The sequence below is a fragment of the Vitis riparia genome, chromosome 10 (genome assembly GCF_004353265.1).
Source record: "Vitis riparia cultivar Riparia Gloire de Montpellier isolate 1030 chromosome 10, EGFV_Vit.rip_1.0, whole genome shotgun sequence".
NCBI classification, from domain to species: Eukaryota; Viridiplantae; Streptophyta; class Magnoliopsida; order Vitales; family Vitaceae; genus Vitis; species Vitis riparia.
The window spans coordinates 9,603,655-9,626,206 of record NC_048440.1 but is presented as its reverse complement, the minus strand read 5'-3'; the positions used below and the strand labels follow the sequence as shown (position 1 = coordinate 9,626,206).

Below are 22,552 nucleotides of genomic sequence, written 5' to 3'. Positions count from 1 at the left end.
CACGGTTTATGAGGATTGGATTGACTCTTGATTCACTTATGTGCATAAGGTTATTTTGGTAATTATGTAAGGTTGCACATGAGTTAGTGAACAACATCTTTGGATTGGGTTAATTGATTGATTAATTAAATGGTCCCTGTGGGGTTAATTAATTAATTAGGATCCAATTTGAATTAGATTAAGTGACCTAAACTCATGTGGGCTTAAGTCACTTAAGCCCCTTTAGGATTTGTATAAATACTTCCTTAAGGGTTAGGGTTTCCATGAATTTTTATTTGCACCATCCAAAGAGAAGAGAGAGTCTTAGCCTCCACCCTCCCAAATTACCCATCGTTTGTGTGCTAAGAAATGAGGTTGAGTCATCAAACGGAAGATCTGGGTTTACAAGACTTTCGAGGGTATTGATTTGATTCTTCAACATTTGAAATGTAAGGTTTGGGAACATCTAAACCTTAAAAATCAATTTTTTAAAATGATTGATATTGCTTCCATTACATAGATCTAAGATGCTAACAATTGGTATTAGAGAACCATGTTATAAGCATGTGTAAATCTTTGTTTAGGGTGTACTAACATATTTTTTGTAGTCTTAGTATCATCCCATGACCAAATGACGCATGCATGCTATTTTTTTTTTATTTGCAAGTGATGATTGAATGAGGCTAATTATTTTCTTTATTTGTTTTTTGATAGATCCGATTGTAAGATCCATTAAAGGAGGAACATAGGTTTTCAAGCTTTCTTGTAAAATTTTGATCATTTCCATAGATTGAGAATTAAGCTTCATTATAGAAGAATATGATTTAATTTTATAATGTAAAGTTAAGTTTTTTTATCATCTATGGAGGACTACAAGAGAAGAATTCTTCAATAATGTCAATAAAGATTTCATCTTTATTAGAGCATCATCTATGAATCATTCAAGAATTTAATGGCTACAGAAAATGATGAATCTTTCCTTTGAATAAAAAAAAAAAAAGGAAAAGAAGGATTCTTGAATTTTTTTTATTTTTTTAGATCCATGGCAACATAGTAATGTGGACTTTGACTCAAAATAAGGGCAGCCTCCTATGAGTTCCTTGGGTCAAGCTACATATGTTTTGAAACTTAAGAAATTAAGAATTCAATGCTTCAAACGGTTTACAAGTCAGAGTTGAAACAAGGGAGATATGACCATTTGAAGCAAGGTTGCGTAAAGAGCATGTTGTTTCAGGATTGAGTTCGAGCCAAATTCCTTTTGGTTGTTTAGGCTCCGTTTTGGGCCTCTTGTTGGACTCAATTTGCAGCAGAAATCTGGTACCTCACAAACTGAACATGGATCCACAAAGTTGCTATTTTTTGGTAGCAAAAGTTTCTAATTTTTTAGTTGAGAAAGTTGTATTTTTTATAACAAAAGTTCCTAAATTTTTTGCTAAGAAAGTTTCTATTTTGCATGCACAATGGACAACCATATAGGAACATTATTTTGGCAAGTTTTGATGCCAAAAGTTGGAGTCAAGTTATGGCATGTTGAAGACCAATGGCTCTTGAGCACAATTGAAAAATTACTTGTGAAAAAATATCCCTTGGTCATGAACTCTTTTTTATTATTCCATTTTTTTATGCATATTGATTATATTGCATGTGACGAGAAATATTTTCAAAGTTGGTAATTTTGGATTTTCTTATGAAAAATAAATTTTCATGAGAAGGTTATGATTGCAAATCTCTGTTATAAATAAAATATTAAAGCCTAAGTACATAATAACTCTGGCCAAGAAAAACCAAATATAAAGTTACCACGACTTTGTAGTATTCCAATTTGTCGTCCTTTAAGATCAACTTTAATATGTTTATTTGTTTTTAAATTCAAAGGATTAATTATTTTCTAGGGTAAAAATACCTAATTCAAATAGATTAGAATAAAATATAGATAAATTTTTTCTAAATAAACCTATTTAAATTATAGAATAATTTTTTATTTTTAATTCAATTAATCAAGATTGGGAGTCCATAATCCAACTTCAAGTATAAACCTTTAGGCGAAACAAGAGTATGATTTAATAGTCTTAGGGTAATCAAAACGCATGGTTTAACAAGGTTAACCTGAGTTCCACACTTCAGAGTTGATTTGTATCATATCTTTTAATATTTTATTCCATTGAATTACCTAATAGATGAATGGACATGAAATCTAGGTTTAGGTCTAAGATCTTTAGGCTTTTACCACTCTATGTAGATTTGCCTTAGAGTAGATAATAATGACAAAACCTTTTATAACTAGCGATCAAGAATTACCAAGAATCCCTAGTATAAAGGAATATGCGATCGTACCATTTCCAATATGACTTTTAGCTTCTTATGGTCATGTCCTCACATACATAGACCATAAAAGAATAAGAAAGAACTATTCTTGATTTCAAAGGAATTAAAAACAATATTTTATTCAATAATAAAAAGAGAAAGAAAGCAAACCAAGAAAAACCTTTAAGGTCTTCTTTTCCTCCCCCACCCCCCAAGAATCGTTGAGCCATCTCTCTTCCTACAAAAATAAATAAATAAATAAATAAAATCAAGAACTCCCTAGAAAGCCTAAAAATTGAGTTTTTATGGTTTCCACAAAAGAACCTAACATGTGGCATGTTCCTATTGGTCACTTATCTTACAAATAATTACCTAAAATGACTAAAATAATAATAAAAGGATGATTTCTAGTTGTGTGGGACCCACTTAGGGTGGATGGAGTACCCAAGATGTGATTCTTGAGGTGGAGGCAAAACATCAAAGTAATAGTGCATGAATTCGAAATTGGGGTCATTTCAAAATGGATTTCGAATTTATAAGTTGAATTTTGAAATGGTCATTTAGTTCTACACAATTGTTTTCAAATGACCATAACTTTTTCATTTTAGCTCTGATTTGCATATCGTTTAAAGCATTAGATTCCTAACTTCCCAAGCTATAAACCAATATAAGCATGCCTAAAAATGACATCATAAAGTACTCCAAATTTCACCTCAAAGTCAAAATATATGTTGTGCCCAGATTTTGAGTTCCAAATTTCCATGTGAACTTGATTGCATTTGCCTCAAACCTCATCCATTATGGTTGCTTGCCCTCTATCTCACTCCATAACATTCATTGCTAGTATTTAATACCTATGAGTTGCTCATCATGTCCTTGCTTAGACTCCCCATGGTTCATAAGTCTGAGTCTCTTAGTTATGCATGTTTAACCCCTTCTACATCCTTGGTTGATAATGACTTTTGCACTTATCATTTTTTTTATCTCTTAAACCTGGGATTAAGCTCGAAATAGAAGTTATATCCACAACAAAGGTTTTAACATCAATTTGAGTTAAGTTGGATGATTTGAGTTTTTTATATTGTATAAATCATATAATAATGTAATATTGGAACACTTATTTTGACTCCAATTAGGTTATTTTCAAATTAATTTTTTATTCAAAATTGGAATGGTGCTACAATTAAAGATTTTTTTTTTATATAGAAAGATTTTCTTTAATTGTGAGAGAATCTAGTTTCCTTTTCTGAAAAAATCCTTAGAAAAATCATTTTTTCAAACTTTTTTCTTGCAATTTTTAGAAAAGGAAACTAAATTATTTCACAATAAAAAAATCTTTTTATATAAAAAATAAATTTTTTAATAATAACACCATTCCAATTTTGAATAAAACTTTAATTTGGAAATAACTTTCTTATGAAAATTTATTTTTCATAAGAAAATCCAAAATTACCAACTTAAAAAATATTTCTTATCACATATACAATATAATCAATATGCATAATAAGGAAATAATCAAAACTAGTTTGCATGGCCAAGGGATATTTTTACACAAGCAAATTTCCAATTGTGCATAAGAGTCATTGGTCTTCACCTTGTCATAACTTGACACTAACTTTTGGCATCAAAACTTGTCAAAATAATGCCCTTATACGACGGTTGTCTATTGTGCATGTAAAATAAAAACTTTCTAAACCAAAAAATTTAGGAACTTTTGCTACCAAAAATAGAAACTTTCTCAACTAAAAAATTAGTAACTTTTGTTACCAAAAAATAGTATTAATCTTTAGATAAAAATACTAACCTTTAGGTTTGGATGATCCCAAACCTTAAATTCCAAGTGTTAAAGAATCAAATCGATATCCTCAAAAGTCTCGTAAACCCACGACTTTCTATCTAATAACTCAATCTCATTCCTTAGCACACAAACAATGGGTAGTATTTGGGAGGGTGAAGGCTAGGACTCTCTTTTCTCTTTGGATGGTGGAAAACAAAAGTGATGGAAACCCTAACCCCTATGAAATATATATAAGGTTCTAAATTGAGCTTAAGTGACTTGAACCTACATGGGCTTAGGTCATTTAATCTATCCCAAATTAGGTTCTAATTAATTAATTAACCACCATAAGACCATTTAATTAATCAATTACATATTTTCTTTTTTTTTTTCCCCTAAAATAATAATATACAACTATTATTTTTTTGTTCAAAAATTATAATCTCAAATAATTATATTATATACATTCAAATAAACTAAATAATATTTTAGTTTTATTTCTTCCTTTATTTATATTTATATTTTTTTTTATTTTCAATATTTTGCAATATTTTTTTTCAACAATTTAAGACTAGTATTAATTTAAAAAAATATATAAGATAAATTCATAATCTTGGATAATGTTATTGTAGACCCCAAAATTTATCCGTAGATTTTGAGCCTAATTTTATCTTTAGATTTCAAATTCGTTTAAATTTGAATTTTTTGGCTTACTCACCCATTTTCTATTATTTTTATTTTTTATATTTTTATTTATTTTATTATTATTATTATTATTATTATTATTATTATTATTATTATTATTTTCTTCTTTTTTCTCTCTCATCCATTTTCATACTTACCCCCACATACCCACACTTTCTCCATTTCCTCTCCCAGCACAACATCATCTCCTCATTTCCCATTTTCTCCATTTTTTTTCTTTCTCTCCACCGACACCGACACCCACATGTTAGCTGATTATAAGCTAGTCGTTGTCATCCAACCGATGACACCACCTCTGACAGCCGACGACCACGTCTCATTTCCCTCATCTTTCATCTCACCACTTTCTCTATCTTTTCATCTTATTCTCTTTCATTTTTATTTTATTTTTTATATTTTCTCAACATATTACCACCCGCAACCTTCCTTTCATGGTCTCCAAAAATGGGTAAGTTTATTTATGCATTTCTTTATTTTATTTTATTTTATTTTTTTCTTGCTTTGTTTTCAATAGTAATAGTTTATGAGATTTGGGTTTATTAATTAATATGAAATTTGGGCCCATTTGTTGTTGATGAAATTTGTTGGTTGGGTTGATAATTGATATGGGTTTGCTCATTTGAATTAATTAATTTGGGCATGAGATAATTGTGGTATATGTTAGATGTTATTTTGGGCTTTACAATTATATTTTTATTTTTTTTATTTTAATATTGTTGATATCATATTTTATGCAAAAATAATAATTTACTACTAATAATTGTTTTTTATCAAACCAATTTAAATAAATAGAATAATCATCATTTGTTGTTGTTGTTGTTTATATATTATTATTATTATTTCATTCTCATTTTACTAATATTTATATTTACAACTACTATTATTAAAATATTATATAATATTTTTTATTTTGCTTTTAATTTTGATTTTAATATTTTATAAAACATATTATTTGATAGATAAACATAAGCCATATAGTATTATTTCATATGAATTATATAAAATAATATTACTTTTATTTTTTGAATGATTTAATTTGTTCATTTTTTTTAAATGATAATTTACAACAAATATTATTCTAAAAAATGCAACATAAATCCAAATAAATTAAAAAAAATTATATAATAATAAAAATCATGCATTACAAAATAAAATGAAATAAAAATAAAACAAAAATATTACTTGTGAATATGAGTAGTGTTGTTGGCATTTGAAGGAATGGAGAAGGCATGCAGAGAAAGTTGAAGAGAGGGTAAGAAGGGATATGGAAAGAAATATTTTACTTAGAATTAATATAAAAAAATTTATATCATAAACCTCTAAATAATAAAATATAATTTTTAAATTTAAACCTTAAACTATCAAATGTATTATTATAATTAATATTTAAAATCATTAAGGATATTATTTGTGGGATAATATTTTCATTTTTGTCCATTATATATTTATGTTTTTATTTAATTTGTTATTATTAACTATTTGTTATACATTATCATTTTAAGTTAATAAATATGGAGAGATTAGAGAGTGAAAAAATTGAAATTAAAAAAGTTTTATGAGAGAATATATGAACATATTAAAAGAAATGTGAAAAAAAAGAAAAATAACAATAAGAAATATAATAGGTGAAAATGGATATGGTGGTGAAAGAGGAAAAAAAGCAAAAAGTAGGAACATGACAAGTTAGATGTATGAGAGAGTTGATTTGAGAGAAAAAAAAAAAAAAAAAAAGTGGTAGGTGTACTTAACAACTTTTGAAGTTGAGATGTGTGAGAGAAACAAAAAATGATAGGTGTACTTAACAATGGTTGAAGTGGTAAGTATACTTGTACTCAACTTTTGAGGGTAATTTTGAAACAAATTCAAAAGTACTATCTGAGTGCATGAATAGGTAATATGTTTTCCTACTTTACACTAAAATTGAAAAAGTAAAAGCAAAGTTCCAAAAAAACTTTTTTTTTTTTTTGGGTGATGTATAGTCTCAAAAAACTTAGATAGGACAAAAATAAATTTATTCTTAACTTTTCACATCAATCCATATTCTTCCAAAGTATGCTTTACATTACACATAACCCTAACCTCTTTATCTACATTCACATTCAATTCATTTACTTAATTGATCTTTCAATTAATTCACATCTTTTAGATATTTCTTTTGAATATGAATAATACATGTATTACTACAAATTTAAATATACTATTGAAAAGACAAAAATAGTCAATTAAATATTTAAATTTTAAAAATTTCAAAATCACTCTTTTTTGTTAAATGCCTATTGTTTTTATTCATACAAAAGAATATTATTCATTATTCTTTTTTATTTAACAAATTTTAATAAAAATAAAATATTAAAATTCATATGAAAATTATATATCTATATATATATATATTGTTAGCCCTAGGGTTCCCTTAAGTGAATTTTGATGATAACAAATCATGGTTAGTTCACTAATGAGTTTAAAATCAAGTCAGATTTTAGGTAATATTTGGGAAAATCAAAATATTCATCAAAGAACCAAAAAAGTTAAAGATATTCTCCAAAAGATTAAAAAAAAAAAAAAAAAAAAAAGTGCAAGTCTAAGTGTGCATAAGTGTCTTTCAAGCTTAGGAATCATATGTAAGATGTTCACTTGGGTACACTTTGGTTTTCAAATCCATTCATGCATCATTTTCTCATACTCTCTCTTTGGACTCTAAAGATTATATTTTTTGAATTCAAGTTTTAATCCAAAATCTTAGGCAAAAACCTATCAAACATGTTTTATATAAAGATGTTGCCTAAGTTTTAGAAAGGTTTAGTCTAAAAAAGGAAAGGCTTTTGAACACTTTTTATCCAACCAATCAAGGGTGTGCTCAATGAGTTTAGTCGGTAGGGGATCGGGTCAATCAGTTACCCTTTCTTGGCCAAGGACCAATTAAGGTCATACAAAAATCTTCTCTCTCTTCTAGAAGGCTTGTCTTCGAGATCGAGGAGAAGTCTTTCCTGGTCGAAGGTAACCCTTTCCCGATCGAGGTTAGGATAAGCCCTAACGGTCACCCGCACTGCATTAAATGTCTAACGGCTAGTCAACTGATCAAATTAGAGCTCAATCGAGAAGAGCCAGTTGGTGTCCTTTTAGGTGTTTGAGGCTAGAAACCTATAAATTGAGAGTTTCACTTCATTTATGAGGTAGAGAACACCCACTATTAACTCTTTACTTACGTGTTTCTCATTAAAAGCTCTCATTTTTCTCTTTTTAGTGCAGTGAATCCTCATTTGCAAATCCTCCTAGTGTATCCTTGTTATTCATCCTAGCTTCCATTATACTTGTTCATTTATTGAGCTAGGCAAGAGTGTTTTCGTTCATAATTATTGAAGTAAGGTTTTGAGTGTTTAGAGCTTCAAGTTGAGGTTATACTTGAAAGGAATTTATAGTGTCTATTGGAGTTAGAAATCCAAGTATAAAATATTAGAAGCTTAGATAAAACGTCAAATTAGTGGAACTCTCACTCAGTTAGAGTTTGAGGAGAGTGGATATAGGTAAGGATTGTCAAACCACTATAAATCTTGAGTTTCCATCCTCTATCCCTTATCTTTTTACATACATTGCTCTATATTTTGCCTAAATTTAGTATGGTGTTAAAAGTTTTCAAAAATCCAATTCACTCACCCTTCACCCATTTTGACTAATTTTCTTAATTAATTAGCATTTAAATTCATATACCCACACACACAATTCACCATCCCTCATGGGTGATTTTCATAATTAATTAGCCTTTAAACACACACACACATACACACATTCTTACATATTCTTTAATTGGAAAATATTCAAAAGAATAAAATACATTGAATATTATATAAAAAATGTTGTCTTCTATCATTCATATAGAATAAACCTTTTAATGATATATGTAATGACAATTTCGAATAATTTAATGATAAGTTATAAATAAAATAATGAAAATTGAATAAATTTATGATATTAAATAAATGAGTAGGAGTATTTTAGGCAAAACTAAGTGTAAAACACTCTTACATTTATAGACAAATCTAATATAACACAATAATAAATAATGTAGTAAGAGAATGAGAAAACATTTTTAATCTTCAATGAACGCACATGAAGAGTGGACATAATTTAATTTTTATTTCAATACTATATGCATTTGTTTTTTTGATAGGCATTTGGACTTTTAATTTTCTATATATTAATCAATACTTCAAATAAATTTTTTAAATCGGATTTTTTGAAGAATATCAATAATTTAAGGAAATGAGTTTTTTTTTTTAACAATAGATGTGTTATCATTATGTTGGATAAAAATTGAAACAATATATAGATTTGTTTTCTGATAATCTCTATTTTAAATAAGTTCTTTAAATTAGATAAGAGTTGAAACAACATATATATTTTGTTCTTTTTTATAATCATCTAGATGGTTAGTTTTCTATTAATCACTCTTTCATATAATTTTTTTTATAATCATCTAGATTTTTATTTTTATAAAATTTATTACACTAACTTTAGAGATTAGACTATCAATAATTTAATATTTGAAAATTAATTTTAATTATTAATTTTAAATATTTAGTAATAATTTATACCATATTACTTCATATTAGTGTCATTTCTGATTTTTTTTAAAATATAAAATTTAAGGATTATTACATTTGGTGAGTTTACTCTCTCTCTCTATGAGATATTTATAATAATTTAATGTTTAAAAATTAATTCTACTTATTAATTGCTAATGTGTAATATGATCATATTTGTTTACATGGCATCATTCCAAATGAATGATTTTTTTTTTAATTTTTTAAATTCAAATTTTGGTATTCATGGAATGATATTTTTTAATTCTTTAAATTCCAATTTTAAAGATGGTTAGAATAAAAAAAATCAAAAGATAATTAATAATTATGAAAAATTAAATTTATTATTTTAAATCGAAAAAACATTTGCGAATTTTTATTTTTACCATATTTCGTCATTCAAAAAGCAAAGAGGGTAGTTGAAAAAAAAAAACTCCTTCAAATAATTTTTAAATATTTTAACATTACTTAAAATAACATATAAATATATAAAATGCATAAATAATTATTATCACAATTATCATCCCGACTTTTTCTCTTTATCTCTCTATTATATACCTTGTCTCTAAATCATACCTTTCCTATAGGAAAAATATTAAGACCATTGATACTACAAATCATAAAAAATTATAAAGATTTTTTTCCCAAATATAATTAAATGAGAATAAAGATAAGTACGGATAAATATTTATTATAATTTTGAAATGTAATTATTTATAAAATAAACAACCCACTACAATCCTCAAGAAAATAGTAAAATACAACCCTTAATTTGCAAAACCAATCCATAAACTCACTGTTTCATGAGATTTGGGAGATAAAATATCAAAGAGATCACAACACTTGGAAACTTAATGTTTTATGAGATTGAAGAGAGAACATACTAAAGAGAAGCATATTGTAACAATCATAAAGAAAATCATAATTATGAAGACAAGTCACAATCCTTTTACGATGTTGATTTCCGTCATTTGTGAACTCTATAAAACTTGTTGGGAATTGTCCTTAATTCCTAATTAGTAAAGATTCCTTTTTGTAAAGAATATTGTATAGAATATTTCCTAAGTTAATATATTATTGTAATATTAGATTTTCTTATAGAATAAGGAAAGTTGTTGGAAATATCTCTATAAATATTCTAGGTCATGAGGAGAAAAAGTCATGAGATGGAGATGAGCTTGTTGAGACTACACGGGGTGGATAGAGTTGTGAGGAAGAACGGGAGGTACCCGGTGGAGAGAGAGGGCTCGTGATAGGGTATGGATACAAAGAGTAGGGAAATATGGGATGTTTTGGGAACCCAATAGATGTATCTGGTTATATCTGTAATATTCTTTATTATACAGTGGAATGATTCTCCCTCATCCGTAGACGTAGGTATGGTTGATCGAACCACATTAAAACCTTGTGTTCCCTATGTGTGATTGTTTTATCTTTGTGTTCTTGAATTAACCTTGTTTGCATGAAAGCTTTTGTTGTCATAACAAAACCAAATAATATCTCACAATAAGAAAATGAAGCGAGTAAATAATGATCCACTTAAAACCAAGTAAAATGTCAAAATGGGAAAAAGAAACTGACAAATAGAAACTTAAAAAGAGTTAAATAAAATTCAAAATGAGAAAAAGAGTTTGGAAAATCTCAAAATGAGAAAGAAAAAAAACAAGAAACTAGAGACTCAAAAAGAAGAAATGGTTTATATATGATAGAATTTTAAATTTTTGGATAGGTGTCAACTCAAAAGACATCAATAACATAAATGAGGATATAAAAGAATAATAGAATTCTTAACTTTTCGGATAGCTATCAACTTAAAAGACATTATTGACATAAACGAAGATATAAAAGATGAGGTCATAAATGAGAGTGTGAATTGAAAAGACATATGACATAAAGGAGAATGTGAACCGAAAAGACATCATTATTTTATTGATGGCACAAATGAGCACATATTAAAGAAAGTGTGAACCGAAAAGACATTAGACATAAAAGAGAATATGAACCGAAAACATCATTGTTTTATTTAAAAGGTTTTTAGGTTTTACAAATTACTTAAAAAGATGTAAGTAGATATTAGGAAGATGATAATACCATTTTAGGGAAAAAAAAAAAAGTTTACAAACACTTCAAACGTTTTTATATAGTATTGAATTGATATTAAAAAACACATGAAAAAAATAAATTAATTCAAAACAATGGCTATTTGTATTTCATTTTGAAGAAATCAAAGAAAATGATGTTTATCCAAATAGATTTTTAAGAAGTAAAAAATTATATCATTATGAAATGTTATTATTTTTTTATTAAATTATGATAATTTTTTGAAAATAAATTTTATCTAAATCAAATTTTTGTAAACATTTATTATGTTTAAAAGTTTGAAAAAGAATAATGTTTATCTAAAGAAGTTTGGGTACAAATATTTAACATGTTTTAATTATTTTAAATAAATTATGTTACAAATTAAATTAAGAACAAAAACTAAATTATGATAATTTTTTTATCAAAAAAAATTGGCAATAATATTTAAATCTAAAAACCAATTTAATTTAAACAGTGCATATTTATTATTGATGAATAATAAGATTTCCGATTACCTTTTGAAATGCCCAAAATCTAGATTGGTTGTTTCACTAGCCAAATTTTTCGCCTCAAGTCATGAATGAAACTACAAATATGAGAACCATTTGTTTTTCACAGTACAAGAGTCTTGACCTTCGTTTTCACGGAGAAGACATAATAAATTTAAGAGAAATGACTTTTTGTTTTTTCAGAAGAAAATTTATTATTTCTTATGTTTTCTGGGGAAAGAAGAAAACGTATTTCTTCACCTTTGTTTTCAAGAAAAGAGAAAGAAAATGTATTATTTCTCTCACTAGTTTTCCACGAAGAGAGTTTTCTTTTAAGAGAGAAAAAAAAAACCTTTTTTTTTTAAATAGTGGCAGTTTCTAGATAGTTTTAAAACTCCCAGAAACCGCTCTCCTTATTTCTCCCATTAATTGGGTCAGGTCGGGTCAACCCACTTAGGCACCCAAACCCAACTCCAACAGTTATTATTAATTTTTTAGATATTATTTGAATCATTTAAGTGACTAAAAACCAATTTAATTTTAAAAATGTTTTAAAAATAATATTTGAATCATTTCATTTAAAACAATCTATATTTGTTATTATTTAAAATTTTAAAAATATTATTTGAATCATTTAAGTGATAAGACTAAAAGGATATAAGAAAGATGATAAGGTCATTGTAGGAAAAAAAAAGTCGACAAATACTTTGCTCTTTTTATATATAGTACAAATATATATAATATATATTATAATTATAAATAATATATCGGTAATAATTATAATTATTTTTATGTATTGAATTTAATACATAAAATCAATTAATTTTACAATAAATACATCTATAATTGTTATAACTAAAGTAATGAATGTCACCACATTAATTATAATAAATGTTAATTAAGTATTATTTATGAGTTCCATTAATATTCATTATTGGGAATATTAATGGAAGCCATTTGGAAAGCCTATAAAAAGGCTTCTCATCCCCTGTAATAAGCATCCCTAAGCAAGAAAGAAATTTCTCTCTTTCTCTCATTTTCTCTGTCTTTTATTCTCTCAACTTTCTCAACTCTCTTCTTTGATTCCTTATTCCCATTATATATATTGTTAAAGTAAGATATATTTTATCTCTACTACTTTATTTGCATTGCATTTATCCCTATTTTACAACAATAATAATTTTATTGTTAAAATATATTATTAGTTAAACTATTATTAAAAAAAATAAGACAACATGAAAACATTTTTTTCTTTAAAATTAATTTTTTGAAATTGTATCTTCAAGAGACAATTTTATCTTTTAAAATAAATAAATAAATAGAAATCATCTTTTGAAGAGATGATTTTTGCTTGAATTTTTTATTAAAGAATTTTTAGAAATTGTCTCTTCAAGAGAAGATTTTTGCCTATAATTTTTTTTTTTTTAAAAAAAATCGTTTATGCAAGAGAAGATTTTAGCCTATAATTTTATTAAAAAAATAAATAAATTAGAAATTATCTCTTCAATAGATTATTTTTGCATATAATTTAAAAAAAAAAAAAAAATCGTCTCTTCAAAAGGCGATTTTTGCTTCAAATTCAAACTCTCTTTCACAATAGGCAAAAACTACAATAGATCTAAAAATATTTTTTCCAAATTTTTTATACTACCGTACACTTATCAAAAACTCCCTCGTAGTAATTTTAATTAGCTTCAAATTAGCATATAAATTACTTTATAGTGATTCTCATTAATCCTAAATCAAAATAAATTAATTTATAATTAAAAATTTTCAAAGTTAATATGTAATCATTCTCATCTTATATTTTATCTTCTTTCTTATGTTAATATTTTCAATGTCCAACAACATGGAGTCCAAATATACTAACTAATCAAACAAGTTGTGTTTGTTGTGGTTTTGCTTATTCAAGGTTATGTTTAGGCATTGTGTGTTTTTATTATAACAAAGATTCCACTCTTATGAAGTTTTCTCACCAAGTGGTTTGATTTTCTTTTTTCAAAATAATTTCAATCTTATTTATACAAAAGTTGTGGAAAATTTTTATGTGGTATGATTGGAGTATATGTTCTATTGTGTGGCAAATTGGTAGGAAATTGAAGAAGAAGAAGAGCAAGATGAAAAGAATCATGTTTTTTACTATTTATTTTTTAAAATTACCTTTGGTTACCATGTTGGAAAAGCCATGCATGTACTCAACAATAGAGATTTGTGTAGACCAAAAAGGGATCATTTAACTTTGTTCAATGAGAAATTTCCATGGAGAAAGTGCTTTTAATCATTAAAGTTATACAATGTTTATTTTTATATTTCTAATTAAGTTTGTGTATACATTATTAAGTTTTTTTTTTTGTGCTCTTTTGGGTGTTTTTTTTTTTAATTTAATTTTGTTTTTTTTTTCTTTCTTTTTTTTTTTTAAAAGATTGTTAGGGCCAAGATAAAAAAAATGCTTTGGTTTGGGCATGTCTAGTAAATTAATTTAATAATTTACTCATTTGATTTAAGTTATTAAACATATCAAGTATGTTTTATAATAACTTCAAGTTAAAAATGAGGCTGATAAAAGTAAAGACATTTGTAATATTTGACATGAAAGAGCAATGTTAAATGCATTCATCACTTGGAGTTATGGGGGCAAAATAGGCCTATTACGGAAAAAAAAAAAAAAAAAAAAAAAAAGCCGTTTTCCCATACTTATGTTCAAAATGGTCCTTTTGTTGCTACAAAGGAGTCACCTCATTGCTATTATTTTATTTTAATTTAAGTTGAAGCCACAATTGTCAAATGCAACTTTATTTTTGAACTAAAACTTCAATTACCAAATGTGGTTTTATTTTTTAATTGAAACCTTAGTTGTCAAATGCAACTTCAGATTTAAACTGAAACCTCCATTGCCAAATACAGTTTTAGTGTTAAAACCGAAACCTCAATTGTCAAATACGACTTCATTGTTAAATTGAAACTTCAATTTCCGCTATACCAATGTCATTTTGGCCCAAAATTCCATCATTTGTGATGAAAACAAAGAGATAAAAAGGGTGTAATAATGTAGAATCACCTACAAGAAATGTCTTCTCCACCAATGATGTTTTATCTTCATTTTGGTATGAATGAATATATCATAAGAAATTTCATGTGAGAAGCTAGACAATATTTGAATCATCATGGAAATTAATAAACTGATCTTATCAACATAGGGGAAAAGAACTCATGTAATAAACTTCAAACATATTAATAAATCCAAAACCAAAGTGTTCAAATCAAATAAATCATATCACAGGATCATACTCATCCTGCTAAAAGAATGAAAGAAGTTTCAATTCCTGTATCCATCCCTCAATCCCTCCCAATTTTCAATGATACATTATTTATCTTTCTCAGAAGGAGGAGCAGTTCTTGGTCTTGTATCTGTAGAAAATCCTCTTCTTCTTGCTCACACTGTTCTCAATGGTCAGCACAACCTTCCCTGGTTCATTGTTGCGGAAAGAGTTGCGAACAGGCTCCTCCTGTGACCCCATCTTCTTCCCCTTCTGGATGATGATGGTGTAAGATCCCTCGTCCGCCGGCACGAATTCCTCCTTGTAATTCACTTCCCAACCCAATACAGTCAGATCCCATACCAATGTGGTTCCAACCTGTTCAAATCATCACACACCGTGTCTTAGTCCAGCGTTTTCCAAAGGACATATATAAGAAACTTGGATCAAGTCATTTCTACATACCTCGGGGACAGGTATCTCGATTGTTTCAGTTGATCCAGCCTTGACAACGAGTTCTGTAACTCCACCATCTTCAATGGAGAATTCGGTGTCTTTCTCCCTCTTGAGCCCACCGTACTGGACCGGGATTTCCTCCACACAGATGTACCTGTAATGGAGATTGTGGTTAGATTCATAATCGGGACTTGGATCAGGAATGGTGATGAGTTGGTGCTTACTTGAGAAGTGTTTCAGTGACTTTGGATGGGCGAACAAAGACGAATTTGCTCTTGGTCCTTTGTGTCAAGAAAGGGGATAAGAGGGCGTTCAAGGCATAGTACCAGAAAGGAACATTTATGAAGATCTGCAACCAAAATTATCAATACTTCTAATTAGGTGAAGAGCGCGAATGATACAATATTTAATATGTCATTTTTCTATGAGAATGTTGCAGTTTGGGTATGAGTAAATCTTACATTTCTTGCGACAAATTCTGGGTAATTGTCCTGCAGAAGGCCAACAGCTTGCTTTGTGGCGATCCGGATCTCCTTCTTGGAGGGTCCTGGGGAGTTGCTGAGATCATTGATTTGGAGCAAAGAGGTGACACCGCCAGGCTTGAAATCGAGCTTCTGGATTCCCTTCTCCATCAGCTGGATCCTCCATCTCAAGAACTGGTTGCGCTTCTCCTCAGTCCCAAAAGTCTTTTGATACAGCTCTTGATTTTCAAGCACCCCATAGATGTTGTAACAGATGGGGTGACCCTCGCGATCAACTCCATTCATGTATGCAACCGAACTGATGTCTTGTCCCAACTCTTCCTCCAGGATGGAATCCGTCTTGAACTCCTTCCTCCACTCTAGAGTTTTCTTCAGCATCTCAAAGGCCTCGTTCACCTTAAACTCCCTCGCCCTCAGGAACTTCAGGAGGATTACATCGTTTCCCTCGGCGCACTTACTGGGCAAAAGGGGCACACCCCACAGGGTGATATCCCGATCCACCACCTCCTCCGGTTTCTCCACTTCGCTGCTGCTTTGCTTGTCTTCTCCTTCTGTCTTCGGTTCAGCTTCTTCTGGGGCTGCGTCATCGGTGGCTTCGGGCTCCTTCTCTTTCTCCTCAGCGGCGGCAGACTGTTCCTCCTTGGATTCACTTGCAGTCTCTTTCTTGAGCTCCTCCTTCTTGAAGAGAGTGTTTCCAAGGATGGCTTCTTCGAGTTTGGATCTCAACTCGATCAGCGCCTTATTCTCATTGTCCTTGAGATCAGAGAGGAAATTGCTCTCTTCCCTATAGGAGGAGCTCTTCTCAACTGTTTTGGGCTTGGCTTCATTAACTTTCTCCACAGCTTTCTCCTCCTCTGGAAGAGAAACAGAAACCTCAGTCATTTGGGTGTCTGCAGCCTTAACCTCAACGGCCTCAACACTCTCCACAGTCATGGCTTTGGGCGCAACAACTCACAATCAGTGAAGACAAATGAAAAATGAAGCAGCCCACTTCTCTCTCTCTCTGTAATCCGAGGGCCTTGTGTGAGTGTGAGAAGGGTGTCAGTACAACGGTTATATATTTCGAAATTTTCCAGCAGAAAAGTTAGAAAAATTAAATAATAAGAATAATAACAAGGAAAGAAGAAGAGGCCACAACGGTCACATATCTGTAGCCACCGCATAGGAGCCGTTGGGATTCTTTCCCGAGAGCAGTGATAGCCTGGAAGACAGCCAAAAAACTGCCTCCATTGGGTCCCACTTCCCATATGCTACACCTGGCGGCAGCTTATTGGTCGGATTGTACATTTTTTAGAGCAAGAGACACAACCTTACCCTGGGAACTTGAGCTGCTTTTTAGATGTCTCCTACCGTCCATTTTGTATTGTATTACGAGGTGAATTCATGTGAAAAAAAAAGTTTAAATAAAAAAAAAAAAAGAGAATTGATTAAAAATAATAATAAAATAATCTTTATATAAAAAAAATATGATTTTTTTCTTAAAAATTAATGTTTATTATATTTAAAAAGAGTTATATTTTAATCCTATTAAGAGCATGACATATATATTAAGTTCAAATCCCATAAGATTATCTTTAAGAAAATTGATAGTTAAATATGGGATCTTGAGAGGATTTTTGTTTTTATAAAGTAATATATTATTTCATTATTTTATTTTAAATCATTTTATCATTATTTTTATATTTTTAAATATATTTTTATTTTTGGATATATATAATTCTATTTCTAGTCAAATTCAAAATATAATGTCAATTCATGTGGACTATATTTATTTAAAATTATCATATTTCATATTTTCAAAAATAAAGATTATTTTTCCAATTAGGAATCCTTTTTATCAATTTAATTATAAAAATAATTATCACTTAATATTGTTATTTTTATTGATGGTAAAAAATGAGTAAAGAGGGAAAATTAACCATATAATATGTCATTAAATTCAAAAATCTGTAGATTACCTTTTTAACATCATATATTTACCATAAAAAAATAAGTATTTAATTTGATAATATTAAAATCGTAAGCAACAAAATTAAGTATAATATCCGTTGTTTTACAATCATGTGATTAAGTTACAAAATAGGAATTCAATTTTATAACCGTTATCCAAAAATAATTAGTTCATTGAAACCCACCAAGATTTTTGAGAAATTCAACTGAATTTCAAACAAAGATTTGGAATGGAATGTAAAAATAATTTTTATTTTGAAAAAAATTATCTTTGTTTTTTCAAAAATATAATTAAAAATAGGTTAAAGACATTTTAAATTTTCAAAAAGATTTTTGTTCTCTAAAATATCAAAAAAACAATTTTTAAAATCTATTTTTCAATATTATTTTTACAAACAGCTACCAAATACACCTTAATTTCCTTGTTTTTAAAAAGTAAAGACCATCTTTTGGATTTAGGGATTACTTTATTTATTTATTTATTTATTTATTAATAAATAGCCCAACTTCAAATTATGTCAAGAAAATAATAATAATAATAATAATAATCATTCATTGAATGCTTTAAAATAAGAAATATTTGCGCATGGATAAACCTTTCCTTAGCTTATTGGTTTATACAGAGGGTTTGGTAGAAGAAGCAAAGGGAAACTTCATAGCTTAAAAGACAAACATGAGGTGAATTTGAATATACAAATAATTTTGTATTTGCCTTTTACAACCTCAATCATTGCATCCAATCATTGATTTTTAATCATATCATTCTATTAAATGGAGTTCATACCATATAAATTTACATTTATAATAATTAATTTCATTTTAATTACGCCTTGACCCAACATTGGGTCAAGATTTAGCTGTCATTCGTGTGATCGGGACACAGCTCTTAAACAAAGTGCCCCATTGCAAAGCATCTTTGTTCTTCTGTGCCTGCCCTTGACTTTACCCGTTAACATGCCAATTGGCAAAGGCTGTGGGCATTATTGATTGGTTGGCAAGCCCACGTCCTCATGTGCTGCATATCCTCTCTACAAAGATATGCAGATTTCCATTTATTTTTAAGGTAATAAATTGTATTCTAATGCAACTAGCCAGTAGAAAGGGGCCATGTTATTAGAAGAATTGGTCAAACAAATAGGAGATGAGTGGGTGTTGGGCCTGTTGGCAGTTGGCACAAATGCTTTGAGATTTGGACGGTTGGGAACAATAATGAAATGAAATGGAAACACCGGTGGTACCAATTTGTATAATGGCTTTTACAACCCAATGCCATTGCCAATCCCACAATCACATGTATGATGTCATACAAAATTTAGGGTATTATTTGGTGCTGGAATCTCTCAAATAAACCAATGTATTGTTGAATAGGTATGCTTATGTGAAGCATAGGTTGGCTAGCCTAAATGCATGAAAGACACTATCAGTTCATAGTAAATAAAAAGATTAATTTCATTTAAATTGTTTTGAGTACTAAGTTGAAAAATAATTATACAAGTATAAAAAATAATTAAAAATTAAATATTACTTATAAAAATTATTTTTAAAAAGATAAAAAAGAGGTTAAACTTATTTATTTCCCAAACAAACTTTTATTCTATAAAATATTAGAAAATTATTTTAAAAAAATTATTGTAAAATACTGTTTTTGAAAACAATATGTGAACAGAGTCTTGGGATATGTTTGACAATTAGTTTTTAAAACAATTTTTTATTCTCCAAAACAAAAAAAATAAGAAAACATATTTGACAACCAAAAATAACAAAAAATAAGATTTTTTCAAAAAACATCTTTTAATTGTTTTTTTTTTTAAGGATTGTTTTAAAAAATATTTGTATGTAGAATGATTAAAAATAAAGCAATGGATGTAAAAATTATTTTTTAAAATATTATAAACAAGTTAAAAATATTTCAGTATAAAATCATCTGAGTTAAAAATTGTTCTAAAAAACTGTTTTAAAAAATAATTACCAAACAAACCTTGAAAACTTATTTTTATAATTCATTTTACAACCCTCAAATGAGCCTCATTTATAGGTATAGCTAAAAGGAAAAATAAAAACAAAACAACGGGTTAGGTCTCCATGGGATCCGTCCCAAGTGAGGGCCAAGGATGGAGAGTGATAATCAAGGCTAGGGACAATGAAAATTATATATATATCTCGAATTTCTACCCTAACTGGGATTCCCCATCCCTACCTTTGCCTAATCTAAGATGGAGAATGAGGCGGGATGAAGAATAAATTTACTATAGCGTGGACAGGAATGGGAACGGGGGGGTAGCCTTCCCCGACCCCGCCCCATTCCCTTTACATACCTACTCATTTATGGGTAAGTTACGATGAGCTCAACTAAAGCTGTGAATTGGTTTCCAATCTATGGCAGGCAATTTGAATTCACAACAAAAAACAAGCTATGAAATATGAAATATAGAGAAAAGGCTAGAAAATGTAAGGGCGCTTCTGCAACATTACCCACAGATTTAACTGGAAAGGAGAAGTTCAGATTCATCTACATTTTCCTTGTTCATTCTATAAGACAGCCCTCTAAATGGGGTAACATCTAGATTTGAGAAAACTGCAGAATATATGCCAAATCACTCAAAAACTCCCAACCTGGGTTCCAATTTCTTGAACCACCTGTCCTTGCTTATTTTCCTATTTATTTATTTACTTATTTTTCATTTCCTTGGTTACAATCTTCAGATCGGTACTCATAATGAACGAACAGATTCACTTGTTCAGAGATGAAAGAATCAACATATAATGAATGAACAAATTCTTGTTTGGAGAAAAAAATGCAAAACAGAACATGCATCATTTAGGTCTTTAGATTGTTGACTATACGACAGAACCAAATATTTTACTGAAAATAGTGAGAAAAACCGATCATACGCTTTGCAGACAAAAATCTAACAATGCAAAATTTGAGCTTAATACTCATCAACTGTAGCTGGGTAAAATATATACCTTCATCTTTGCTCTAGATTTTCTAGGTAGTCATGAAGAATCCACTGTTTCAATCATTTCAGTTTGTTGTAATCTGCATAACCAGATAAGAAGGCCCCCTTCATGTTAAGACTATAGACATCAGTGGATACATGTGTAATCCAAGCCTGTTCTTACTCCAACCACATAAATTATGCATCTCATTCTCCAGAAGTCTCATCAATGTCTGTGTACACACCACTTATCCTGCACAATTGGCATCAAACTAAGCTTACATTCGCAACGTTTCAAACAATAGGGTGAAATTTAACAATGATTTTGCACATAGACATCAGAAGATTGCAGGATCCAGATCCTCCTATCTTATGTCATGCACAACAAGAAGATTCATAGCTACCATCTCTACTTGGCAATCATGCGGCATGAAGATCACCAAAGGGCTATGAAATCATAGTTATACTTCTCAGGAGTTTCGAAAATAGGCACTAGCTAAGCAGAACTTTCACCTCAATCTTTGGAAAATTAGGCAACTATTATAGGTATGATTCAAAGTTGCGATATCAGCCACTAACTCAGGAATCATTTAAGTAGATCAATCTTGGGATCACAGATTGGTCAACATTGAGCCACACACAATATGCTGGTTAAAAAGATCAAAAAAGTTCTAAAAGAATAATGAAGATTTTCAGAAAAATAATTACAATTTGATGGACTCAACAAACTAAAAAAATAAAAACCATCTCTTACATTAGACATTTTTTTTAAATAATCATGAAAGCACATGCTTATATTGGTTTATATAGTACTAAAAATTGAAAATTCTATTACTTCAGGCATAATTATTTTTCAGCTAAAAACATACATTAGTCAATTTCATATTGAATGATGTAGTCAAAATGGTTTTGAAACTTATATAGGCTTTTCTGACACCCTGCTGCAACTTGGTCATTAACTTGGCCATGTTGATCACAACTCAGCCAACACTTTGGCTGTACTGACCATGACTATGCTGTATCAGCCAATTCATTGTGGCAATTAGAAACAATCTAATACCAGGTCTTGGTATCATCTCAGTAACAGCTGTTATGGATATAATTGGCCTACTCATATCAAACTTGGCCAAGTCACATCAGACTCGACCTGTCCTTTGAACGTTGATCCTACACAAGGCACTTTCCCTTCTCAATTATTGCATGTATTGGGTTGGTTAAACTAAAATTAAGTACGAAAACCTCAGAGTTGAATGACTAATATCCAAGGCCTAAGTGCTGAAAGTCTATTGATACTGCCAGAAACTGTTTGTTTCATAAATTAAAAATCTAAAGTTTAAAACATTGTAATTTACAGCTGCTGCCTTTATACTATTATAATGACATTCTTTCAACAATATTTACATAAAAAATTTCAAATATTATAATACGCTTCTTAAACATTTAATATGTCATATTCTTGGCCTAATTGTATGAGCAGAAGTTTGATGTAAGAAAATTGTGGAGGCAAAAGAAGGGAAAAAGAAAATAAATAAATAAACCATCATACAAAATCCCTG

At 29.0% G+C, this 22,552-nt stretch overlaps 2 protein-coding genes across 2 annotated transcripts in view; both read right to left on the bottom strand.

Moving 5' to 3' along the window:
- Positions 1–15,066: 15,066 nt before the first annotated feature.
- LOC117924399 (patellin-4) lies at positions 15,067–17,146 on the bottom strand. The gene is made up of 4 exons (XM_034843038.1): positions 16,087–17,146; positions 15,850–15,974; positions 15,635–15,779; positions 15,067–15,547 (listed from the first exon to the last, which is right to left on the bottom strand). Exons 1-4 carry the CDS (start codon positions 17,038–17,040, stop codon positions 15,290–15,292), a joined length of 1,482 nt encoding a protein of 493 aa, XP_034698929.1. The 5' UTR covers positions 17,041–17,146; the 3' UTR covers positions 15,067–15,289.
- A 3,656-nt stretch (positions 17,147–20,802) lies between these two features.
- The window catches only part of LOC117923593 (twinkle homolog protein, chloroplastic/mitochondrial-like), a 37,442-nt gene continuing 35,692 nt past the window's right edge, over positions 20,803–22,552 (bottom strand). The window contains exon 21 of the mRNA XM_034841956.1: positions 20,803–21,249. Within this exon, the coding sequence (XP_034697847.1) occupies positions 21,204–21,249 (46 nt within the window). The 3' untranslated portion in view covers positions 20,803–21,203. The remainder of the gene's footprint in view (positions 21,250–22,552) is intronic.

Bases quoted from the DNA above. Each gene is read 5' to 3' on its own strand.
- LOC117924399 (XM_034843038.1), bottom strand. From the start codon at position 17,040: ATGACTGTGGAGAGTGTTGAGGCCGTTGAGGTTAAGGCTGCAGACACC. The intron at 15,975-16,086 runs GTAAGATTTACT...TTTTGGTTGCAG, and splicing joins CAGAATTTGTCGCAAGAAAT to ATCTTCATAAATGTTCCTTT. The intron at 15,780-15,849 runs GTAAGCACCAAC...TCTCCATTACAG, and splicing joins GTCACTGAAACACTTCTCAA to GTACATCTGTGTGGAGGAAA.